Genomic DNA, 12,516 nt, shown 5'->3' on the forward strand with positions numbered 1-12,516 from the left:
AACTGAAATCTTTGTGCTGCAAGTGCAGCTTTCAGTACATTAACACTGTGTGAACTCATACAAGAGTTCTCGGAACAGACAAACATCCAGAACAACAATGAATAACAACACACAAACACACACTCAATAATGTACCACCGGCTTCTGATACGGATTTTCACGCAGTGTTGCAACTCCACAAGGGGAAGTGTTGCCACCTTGAAAGGGAAATTTCGTATTTTAAAAATCCCTTTTTCCCATTTGCGGGAAAATGGGGCTGATACAAACAAATGCAGTAGTGCTCCTACATCAGGGTACCAAGGGGTATTATGGTCACTACATACTATCCAGGAAAGAAAACCTTTGTTACACAGTGTAATTAGAGGATGTTAAATTTAATCTTAGACAAGAATCCAGTAATCTCCATTAATACTTTCTATGTATGCCAATACACATCTGAAAGCTTGTGCACATTACAGTGTTTCTGCACAAGTGTTACCATCTTATATTTCTCATTATAGCAATACAGAGGGGGGGGGGGAAGGTAATGGGGAACAAGCTTCATGCTATAAAGCCCACCATAGGTACATGGCATTCCTCGTCCCATCCCTCCCATACAGAAGAAGTTCTTCTAACTCAACTGCAGATTGGACACTGCCGTCACCCATAGTTATTTGCTGCAAGGCCTGGACCCTCCAATGTGTCACGTTTATAATGTAATTGTAAGTGTCCGGCGTAGGAAATTTTTTTCTCAGAATAGTCAAACATAGATGTCCAGCTCCCCCTTGCAAATCTTTCCAGACATGAAATTCTATTAACTTTACAGATTAATGATCTTCCTCTTTGTACCCAAGTGTCAGATCTGCCATTTCTTCTCGGAATCATGATGGAAAACATTTTACTAACAATGCCTTGCCACTTATTCACATCCACATCCCACGTACCAACAGCAAATGCAACAATTTATTTTACATTAAGTCTCCCAAGGTTATCCCTAGAACAAAGATCACTTCTGTATAGGCTACAAGTGGTATCATCTTCGCCTTGTAATCACAGGGTCCCAGGTTCGATTCCTGGTAGAGTCACAGTGGTTCGGATCCCACTTTAATCTGCAGGTTCAGTCCCGATTAGCCTTACTGTGCATAAAGTGGACTTAAAACACCAACTCAATCAATCAATGTATAGGCTACAAACCATGTCCAATTCATTAATTGATACTCCAGGCTTCCATCTTTTTAAGCAGGCTTTCAGAAGGGCATACATCAAGTAGCTGAAGAAGAATTAATATTTGTTATAGAACTCTAGTTGTTGTTTTTATTATTGTGTTACATGTTCATTTGTGTGCGTGTGTGCGCGCATGCATTTTTGATTTCATTTTTTGTCTGTTGATATCTTGATGTAAAATGGATTCTCTGTATTCAGGATTTTTCATATAAATAAAATAAAAAATAAGTTTGCAAGACATTGGAATACAAAATTATTTATGTGCAGTGCTTGAAAAATCTTTTTCAGAGCTAGGTGCCAGTTCTGAAAATCAGGCATCACCTACTAGCAATTGTGCATACTATAAGAAGCTGAGCATCACTGAATTCAAAACATGGCTAAATCATGTGAGCATTTTATTATGAGGTGCTTGCCAAGAGAAAGTGGGAAGATGGGGGTGGGGAACAAAAAGTAAGAAATAGTTGCTGATTCTATAGAATGTTCACAACGTTGATTAAAAAAATAATTTACTCTGTACTGTAATTTGAACTTAGAACTTCAAAATTTCGTACATGCAGATTTAAAAAAAAAGCAATATTACAGCAAAACATCACAGTCGCCATGGCGACCGGGATTTTTCGAACCCTGTTTATGTGTATCCATATATTAGGGCCGAGCTGATACCGATGCCAATGTATTGTTATCGGTATAGGTTTGGATTTATTTACCGATACCAGCTGATACTTTCCTGGCATTTTGGTCTATTACAGGTTCATCAAAAATGCCGCCAGACACTTTCTCGGAGTATAATTACCCTAGAAATTATGCAAATTTCAAAGTTTTCTTTTTATTTTGTAAGAAAAACATGATTTTTTTGGATAATATTAGGGCAGATGAAACGAAAACAGAACAGGGGCTACAGAATGAAATCAACAAGGTTGATTTCACGTAATCTCCAAAGTTACACAAGCACTTGTCCCACTGTTTCACCAAAGGGTGAATATCCTGCTCGTAGAACTAGTTTCGCTGAGATCAGAACCAGTTGCGAACATTGTCCATGTCTTCATTGTCCGAGTGGAAGCACAAACCCTTCAATGCCTTTATCCACGGGCCAAAGATATGGAAGTCGCATGGTGATAGATCAGGAATATACAGTGGGTGTTCCAACACTGTCCACCCAAACGTCGCCAACGTGTTCTTTGTAACAGCTGATGTATGTGGCCGCACGTTGTCATTCAGCAAAACCCCTCCAGAGGACAACAGGACGATACTGCTGCCCGACTGCCTACGCATATCACATGCTCATGCGCGACTATCTAGGGTGAGTCCATTATGTAGTAGGGGTTTCCTATTAATATAACCCAATACAACCACTGTTCCGTTTTAATTTGATGAACCCTCATATAATATATAATTTAATATTGTAGTATAACTTGAATATTTTAAAGCAATAGCTATTGGTAAATTGATTCATAAAATTTGAATGTAATACTTACACACAATAGTTAATCAATATCACTGGGAATCGGCGAGAGTATCGGCATCGGTTGAAAGTGGTATCAGCTCAGCTCTACAATTTATATAACTTTTTTGTATACTTCATTATGTATGTGTTTATTTTCAGGTAACATGGATCATCATATACTCAGGTTTGCATTTCGATTGACCACAGCTCGGGATGGTTTAGAGGAACAGCTGTGAATTGTGTTGGGACTGTTTTGGGTGTTTAATTCTATTTGTGGTGGATGAGATGCAAACTTCCTATGCTGTTGAACTTCCTTTGATGATACATTTGTTGTGATTGAAGAAAGCATTGTTGGACAGTGAAGATGTGAAATTCTTGTCGGTACACTTGTAACTTGAAATATCAATTGTTGTGGATGGATGTTGGAAATTGCTACATGAACCATTGACAAAAAAGGTATTTATTATTGTGGTAAATGAAATACATTATATGCATAAACGTGAAATTTAAGCAAGTTTCATGAAATTGTTAAGGATTTACAGTTTTTGTAGAGAATTTAAACTGGGTTTGAAAAGTAAGTGGGAATGTGTGGATGACCTTGTGTGTGTGTGTGTGTATGAATGATTTCTTTTGATGGGATATGAGTTTATAACACAAGTTTGAAATGCTTTTTATACTTTGAGAGGAAACATAAAATAAAACCCACAAAAATAATTGTACAGCCATGTGACGAAGAAGAACAAGAACAAACTTCAGGGAAGTACGGCCTGCATAAAGATGTTCGTGGAATATTTGTTTTGATTTTTTTCTATTGTTTGTTTTTAATAAATGATAAAATTATGTTCTCTGTTTGGTAAGCTTTGTCCACAGCAGTGAGCAAAGTCTACCAAACAATAAACATATTTTTTGTCTTCATTTTATTGTTCATAAGATGGCTACACTGGTAGACAATTACAAATAATTCACATTTGTATATTTACCTATTCATGAACCACCTCCTTCATTTTCTGTTTTTTCTAAAAGTAATTCTCAAACCCCATTCCATTGAAAATACATGTAAGCATATATATTTGACAATATTTGTGTATTAAATTTTTCGTTAATTCGTACAGAGAATAAACTTGATTTTTAAGTGGAAACTTCAAGCCACACTGCCAAATTAGTGTCAGATGTAAAGGTACTGCAGATATATGCTTTGCATATGTTCGTGTGTGTAAATTAGGAAATGTTGGTCTGAGTGTTTCATTAGGAACCTTTTGTTACTAGAGCAAACGTTTATTTTGACGACATCTTGGCTATGCAATGTGATTGGGTCATTGTGATCTCAGAAAATAAGATCCACAAGATACTCTGGTTGTTGAACTAAAATAATTTTGTGCAATATTTGTTAATAATGTAAAATATTGTTAAATGTTTTGGAAAATTATGATCCAAGAATTACTTAAGGGTCTGTGCAAAGAAACCATTTAACATATCTACTAATACATCATAAAACATGGCAACAATATAGTTTACTAGATAAGCAATTTAATATTTATTTTTATCTCACTGGTGTATTGAAAGTTGTGATTGGATTAATGCTAAAGGAATTAATCTTTAAAAAATGCACAATTAAGTTCTGTGATTTTGTTTTGCATAAATTGTCATTTATTTGTAGGTACATAAAATGAAAGAGGGCTGGAACGGCTAAATTATAAAAAAATATGGGGAAGAAATAGAACAAATAAGACAACGGACAGAACCGAAAGGTATCTGAATTTTATTTTGTTTTGAACACGGCGTTGTTCAGGAATCTTCTTTCTTGCATTATTGGCATGCACAGTTTTCACCACTTGCAGCAGTTTCTTCTTCGTTGTGAAGTAGCTAATTCCTCTTCACAGCATATGCAGACTGTATTGTAGATAAAGCAGAATAAAAGACATTGACCTCCCTGATGGCATAGTGGTAAAATCGTCACCTTGTAATTAAGGGATCCCAGGTTTGGTAGAGACAAAGTGCTTTGGGTTCAACTTGAAAGTGAAGCATTGTAATTAGCCTATCTGTGCATAAAGTGGACTTAAGAATAAAATACATACTTGTGGTAATCAGCCAACAGATAAAATTCTATCTTTCAATCATCCTAATAAAGATCATCAGGGAAAGTAAAAAAATAAATGCTGGGGAGGGTGGAAGGCTACAGGTACATCTTTTATTCTGTTTTATTTACATGGGCACGGTAACACAGCTACTTGTCAAGAATTTTAATGCATTGAAGATGTGACACAAACAACCACCTTATTCCTTGTGCTAACTAGCTCCATTGTACAACAGCCCTTGTAGGGTCAAGACCGGTTTTAATTTCATAAAGAATTACCCTACCACTGTGCCATTTCTAAGTTTGCCTGTATCAAGCTGTAACATGGAATTCTTGCCAGATTATAAGCATTGTTTTTGTTATTACTTGAGGGTTTCTATTTTGTATTTTTGAAGGTTTGATCATGTATTATTCTTCTGTTGGGGGTGTGGTCAGCTTGTAATTGGTAGGGAGAGTTGAATTGTTGCGCAAGATACAGTAGCACACTCACGAGAACTATCCTGGCTGGCTTTTTGAACGGGCAATGGGAAAGCGACATGTCTGTGAATGGTTCATTAGTGTTCGGCTGACATTGTTTACATTGTTCACATTTATAGCCATGGTGGTCTAGTCGGTAGGGCATCTGACTGCTACGCGGAAGACCAGAGTTCGATTCCTAGGGTGGATGATCTAAGGTCGGAATTTTTCCAGCATGTGCCTGCATAAAGCAGCTCTGGGGCTCACCAGCCTCAAATCAGTGTGTACCTGGGGGGCAACCCTGAGGGTTAAAGGTGGCAGGAGAATGGTACTGATCACATCACCTCCAAAATGGCCGAGAACGAGAATGTGTGGGGCCCAACCCTCACATCCCGTAAATGTGCCTTCATTGCACAGTGCTATTTGCACCGGGAATTTATCTTTACCTAACATTGTTTACATTCATGTCACTGAACCAAACACGTGAGAATCCGAGACACCCCATGTTATGAGTGGACCCTCGTAGGGTAAGGTAACATATCGGTTGAAAGACCTTGGCTCATTGCACTTCATTTAAACCAGCAAGGATACTCTTGACACTGTTATTGCAGGACAGCCAATGATCTTTCTAGAGGTCCACTTTGCAGCAGCCAATGGAAAAGATAACCAGCATAAGAAAGTTAGCATGTGTGTTACTTTATCCGGACAGGTGTGTACATAGACACAGCATAAAGTTTAGCGTAATTTCATTTCATTGGTATAGATGAAGGAATATTATTATGCCTCAACCTCTTTATCAGCTTCTGTGTATTTTATGTAGTTCTCGGTGATTATTTAAACCTATGTGCAGGGATCTCATAAAGTTTGGAACCAATGGAAGAAGTGATCACACTTCCTCAAATGTGTCAACTTGTTTCCTTAAATTCTTGGAGGAACTGGAGCAGCGATTGTAAGGCTTATTCTCTTCTGGAGATCCTGGATTTGGATTTGCACAGCATACACATCTGATTTCAAAATTACCCAAGGTTCATTGGGTGAGATCAGGTGATCATGGTGCCCGTTCCACAAGGCCCCTTCTACTTGCAATTAGAAAACTAATTCCAGTATTGGTTCCATACTTTATGATCATCTGAATGTCACTTGCAAATAGTTTTGTTGTACCATACAAAGATGAGAACTAAACTCTGATACCAATTTGGTAAATTTGCTATTACTTTTTTTTTTTGTGGATTCTGTGAATTAGACGAGGTAATTCTGTCATATGCATATTCATTAAGACTGTGAATATGTATCGCTTATCTGACATAGGATTTTAAGTTCGTCACATCTTTTTGTGTTTTTTGTTAATTTAACAATGTAGAAATCATATCTCAGCCCAGTGATTCCCAAAGTCTACGCCATGGCACCCTATGGCACTGTGACTGGCTTAAGGTGCATCGTGACTGACTTAAGGTGCACCGGGAAATGTTCCAATATTTTCAGTGAAATGACACTAATTAAAAATATGTGCTTATTTAATATTCTTTTTTACACATAAAATGTTTCTGAATTTGAAATATGTGTTTATTTTTTAACTTATGGCAAGCAACCTAAACACACTAACTTGAGTGTTGCATAGGCTTACATTCTGATTTGGGCACCACGGAAAAATCTTGGAACACTAAGGGTGCCGTAAAACAAAAGAGTTTGGGAATCCCTGTCATAGCCGATAGTTTCTAAAATCGAAATCAGCATTTTCTCACTTGTGTTTCTTGCACAAGTTGAACAGATAGAACAGTGCAAATAATTTGCAATTGGTGCTTCCACACCTATATCAGATAAGAAATGGCATGTACATAAATACAGTTCTCAACTAAACTTTGCAATTTTGTCAATGTCAGTAAAATTTGTGTATTGATACATCCCTGATAAATTTATTTTATTATATCTGTCTGAATATATCTGCACAGACTACCATTTCGAAATATAATTGCACAACACACATATATGCCCTTATTATGAAATTTAAGGTGTTGAAAATAGAACTGGTTTGCATTACATGTTTGTTAATATATGCAGAGGAATTGAGTAGCTTGGGAGTTAAACTTGATAACCGACATCAATTCAAATTTGAGATAACATTAGGTATTGTTGCTGCACAGTCTCTTGTACACATTAGTGAACAATGCATATTCAGTAACTGGTAGTTGGCAAGAACACACAGGGACATCTGTATAATACATAAACCATAATGCAATGTACAAACTTTCACTTGCATTTTTCTCGGTTTCATATTTTTATGGGTTTTTATGTTTTACTCCCGAACCACTCGATTTGTAATGGAATATTCTATTCTAGCAATTTACAAAATGCTGCTAAAATAGTTTATACATTAAATCAGGGTGGTATTATGCAGAAGATGCACTTTGAAGCTGTGTTATTTAGTTCAAACGTAACACATAACCAGCATGATAAAAAGAAACAAGACCGTACAGAGTTTTAGATTCCTTCAGAGCCTCACCCTAAGAAAACTGGTCAGAGGTGGGGAAGGAAACAGGAGCAGTAGATGTGACAATCTTGTATTATGCAATGTAGCAAGGAAAATGAATTTGATTTAATTATTGTGAAGTATTGATAATTGCAAGTAAGACTGCAGAAACACAACAGTGTCTGTCTTTGGAGGGAAAATGCTTTGCTTCCCCCCCCTGAAAAATTTCCTTGCTTGCTTCTCCTGGAAAACATTGTGCAGATCTGCATTGTAGTGACACAAGTTTCCAGTATATGATACTAATGGAAGTGCTTAAGTTGACTTTAATATATTGAAATTTTAATATGAAAATTATTTCAGTAGTAAATTTTAGCTTCAGTAATGAGTTTAGTTTTCACATGATTTGTGTGGAAGAAAATATGAAGATGTAGGAGATTAGTTTTCAGGAAAGAATGAAATTGTAAATAATTTTATAGTAAAAAATTCATTAAGTGTACTAATTAAATTTGAAAGAAGCTATTTTTCATAGAAATTTGTCTAAAAATACACTTCTTTTCCAAAATCAACTCATGTGCATGTAACTGGTAAAAAATGTTATTTTGTTTATTTATTATATCTATGCGATATAATTATTTGTGTTTGTTGTGCTAACTTTCAATGGAAAAGTGTTTTTCCTTCTCGCAAACCTTTCAACTTTATTCAGCTCACCACTAAAAACAACATATTAGCTTGTTTTAATCGAAGTTGATTAAATCATTTGTTGTAATTTTATTTATAAAAATACAGTGTTTTTCACGGTTAAGTTGCCCATGGAGCGGCAGCTAGTTCGCCAGGTAGTGAGAGCACATCTGCCGGCAAACTGGATGATGCAACATCTCCATAACTGGAACCACTAGCTATGTAATGAAATAAGCTCGTACAATTACATGACAGTTACAATTAAAATGAGCACGTACCTTGTTACAAGAGGTGTTGGAAATGATATCCTACATCCACACATTTACGGCATCTTTTTAGGAAATTTTCATTAACACAGATCAGTTCCTCTTCTGAAGTTGCTTCAATTTCTCTCCTGATGTTTAAAAGCTTGGTAGCTCAACACATCATGGAAATTCAAGATGCCGTTGGGAGTTTTTTATGTCGTGTAGTTTCTCCTCAGTAAGCACATGCCATTTCATCCTTCACTTCTTATCAAGAACAGAGCCTGTTTCCGTAAATTTGTTCACAAGTTTTCGAACACTGTCCCGTGTGTGGAACAGCAACATCTTGGAATTCTGCTGCAAAACGCCTTCTAATTCCCTACAAGAATTTATAATGACGTACTGATACATCCAGTGCCAAGGTCAGAGTAAAGATGTGGGTCTAAATGCTGGCAGACATGCTCTCACTGTCCAGTCCACTAGCCACCGTTCCACGGGCAACTGTGAAAAGCACTGAATGACAATTAAAAAAATGGTCTGTTTTTTTCGCTGTTACACTATTCATTCATCATATAATTGTATAATATATTCTAAATGCTCTGAATGTTATTGAAACACTTCTATGTACATCTAAATAATAACCAGAGATACTTTTCATATGTAAGCAGGCTGAACAAATGATTCTTCTGGCCCAAGTAGACATGATTGCCACATTCTGAAGTTAATTGTAACATAATCGTAGGGTGTTGAGAATTCACTTGTATGATCATTCTATCTTCTTTGACATAGCTGAATGGACCAACGCGAACAAGAAGCTACTGTGGTGGCTTATCTTATACATGTATAGCCAAGAGTCTTCCATGGGTTTTTTTCGTGCAGTATCCTTGTTGATTATGTAACGTTTCATTTTGTTCTTGCACAAGCAGATACAATGTAAACTGAAAGGTAAATTAATTTATATAGCACAAGTTCAAATTTGTAAGCTATGTAAATAGTTGGTAAAACATTCTCATAATTTATTCAATTATTTTTGTATTATGCTACATTGTTTTGATGCTATTTGTTGATTGGTTTTTATCAGGTCTATTTAAAATGCATTTTTTTACCATCTTGGCTTTGTAAGGTGACTTTGTTGGTGATAAGGCTAAAATAGCAGGGTTGTAGCTGCTAAATACATATCAAAGAGTTATTAGTGGTACTTATTTTGGCACCAATTTTACCTGAAAATATACTGTGAATCAATGGCGCATTCTCCTAGTGGTGTGGTATACCACCAGTAAACCAACTTTTTTCATATAAATAGAAATTGCTGGGTAATTTGAAGTGGTAGACTTCTGTTTTTATTTTACTTGCATGTCTGCTTGGCGTTTCATTTCTATTATATCTAATTAATGTATAATAAATATTAGGGATGTGAAATTTTGACCCATACAGATAAAGTAAGCACATAAAATTTACCTATACTGATAACCGATATTCTACTGATCCGATATAATATTCCAAATGGTTATTGAACCTGAATCGATCACTGACCTTAATAAATGTGTGTTTCAAAGTGACTGCAATTGAAAAAAAAAAGTTGTATATTTAAACATTTACTTTCCTAAAAAGTAGGGCATGGAGTTTATCCATAATAATTATAAGAAATTGGCAGAATTTTGCACTAAATTATAAGATATTTATAGGTATATGGGATCGGTAATTTTACCAATAAACACCGATATCCCTATATCGGCCGATACTGATAAAGAACCGATTGATCTGTCCCATACCTAATAAATGTATACACTAAATAAGAAGTGTTGTGGTAAACCAGGTCAAATTTTCAGAATACGCCATTGCTGTGTGTGTGTTCCCACCTGAATATGTTTTACTAGAGGTGATATGTTTATTATTTTTACTACATCACATATGTATACAGAAGCTGAAATAAATTCTTACTGCAAAGGAGACTCATATGGTACAAGGAATAGATAAATGATTTTTAGTACTTGCTTGATGTTCTGTTCCAAGTGTAACCCTCTCCGGATGAGTGACAGCCATGGCCTGTTGTATAATTTCTGTCCAATAAGATGAGCGACAGGCATAGCATGTCTTCACTATAAAATCCCATTGTGATTGAATGCAGGGCAATAATCGTACTGCGTCTCTTGTTCATGAGTGTTGTAATCACCTCTTTCAAATTTCAACCACTAGATGTCGAGTTTTCTTCGTTGCTGAATTCCACTTGCACTTGTGTCGAATTAAGTTGACCTTTTGTTTATATTCTTGAATATACTCTTGAGAATAACATTTAATAATTTACATCCACATTGTGGAAATTTCTTATGATGATTCCGCTTCAGATTTTGCAGTTAGTGATGATTTTAATGCTACTAGAATTTCTTTTTACATTATTGTGATGAATTAATTTTATATTACCTATTCAAAATATGTTTCCAGTGAATTAACATTATATTTTATTTTTTTTTACTTTTACAAAAATGTTAGAGAAAACAATTCATAACAGAAAATTTACATAAAATGCAACATATTATATATCCGTAGAAAGAGGCACTGAACAACATATTTTCTAGAGTTTTCTGAAAAACAGCAAAAAATCTGTCTCCTGGGGGAAAACTAGATATTCTAAGTTGCATATGGAAAGGGTTAAAGAAAAGTCTGAAAGAGAAAGAATACAAATAAAGTTGGTCACTAACAAGAAAATGAAATCATGTTTTTTGATTTTTGCAACTAATTAATGTTTCAGTATCCATTATTTGGGAAAATTAAACATTTCTTACTTGTGCAAATTGTGTATTGATTTGAACTTTAGAAAAAGGCATGTAATTACGTAGACAAACACTAAATTTACTGTTGTTACTGTGAAGTATTGAGAACCATTTTCTTGTAGAGACAGTTCTTCGTAGGTGACATAGGGTTTCTATTGACTGAGAAATCCTGGAAATGTTGGGAAAATCAACCTGAGTGGAATCATGAAAATATTCAAAGCTTAGAAAATGTTAGGGTTTGTATGTGGTGAATGAGAAATTCTTGAAAATAGCATCTCTTACAATTTAGCCATTGTAACTTTTCCAGTTTCAAAATATACTCGGGTTACAGCAAGTCAAAACTTTAGACAGTGGCCTGAAAGTTCTCTGAAAAACTGGAAAACTCGGGAATTTATTGAGGCAAAATGCTTGAGAAACCTCTAAATGTAGTGTTCGAGCCACAAGAAAGCACGATTTTGAAATGTTCCTAATTTTCAAGTACAGTGTCGTTTCTTTTTTAAGTAAGGTCCATGATGCATTATATAAATACTATAGCTACTTGTATGATGTAGTTATATTTTTGCACATTTCTCTTTGCACAGTATCCTCATTATCCACTTGATATTATATAATCAGGTTAGTGAACAGTGAGTTATATTTATAAGCTGAAGTACAGCCTAGGGATGGAATCTACCTAATATTCTCTTCTGATATTGATTTATCGGTAAAATTGCTCATTATTTTATTTATCCCAAATTTCTATCAACTGGAACTTTGTTATGTTATTTTATTGTTTTTCACAGTTCTTAACAACAGTCTGCATAACTGCTCTCTTCATTATAACAACAATACATTAAAAATACATATTTTAGTGTGGTAAATGTACTTAATTTTGAAGTTTTCATCTCAATTAGCAAAGGTCTTCTCAGCAATGTTTGTAATATTCAGTATTTGGAAGTAACAAGTTACTTACTAATAATAATAACCTGTGGCACAACCGCCCTTGAGGGCCAATGCCTAGCTACTGTCTGCCTGCTGAGGTGGGAAATCATCCAACAAGTTACAGTGTAACACGTAGTCAGCGGGATGAGCTGCCAGTTGTTGTCGTAGGTTTTCCATTACCGGTTATGCTATTCATTCGTGAGCCCCAATTTCCTCACAATTGGGGTGGCCACTGGTCCCATACACTGGCCGAAATCTCA

The 12,516-nt window shown here is 35.5% G+C and overlaps 1 protein-coding gene across 2 annotated transcripts in view; it reads left to right on the plus strand.

The window, feature by feature from the left end:
* Positions 1-12,516, plus strand: part of LOC145993115 (GEL complex subunit OPTI) — a 57,376-nt gene that overhangs the window by 7,760 nt on the left and 37,100 nt on the right. Inside the window, exon 4 of one of the 2 annotated variants that reach the window (XR_014442286.1) lies at positions 2,807-3,103. Coding sequence is in view for 1 of the 2 variants with exons in the window: in XM_083129414.1 (XP_082985540.1) it covers positions 2,807-2,848 (42 nt within the window). In the remaining variant the exon portion in view is untranslated. Of the gene's footprint in view, positions 1-2,806; positions 10,906-12,516 lie in introns of those variants that run through there. The other variant, XM_083129414.1, reaches the window with a different exon arrangement.

This window comes from Lepisma saccharinum, chromosome 1 (genome assembly GCF_977018435.1).
Source record: "Lepisma saccharinum chromosome 1, izLepSacc3.1, whole genome shotgun sequence".
Taxonomy (NCBI): Eukaryota; Metazoa; Arthropoda; class Insecta; order Zygentoma; family Lepismatidae; genus Lepisma; species Lepisma saccharinum.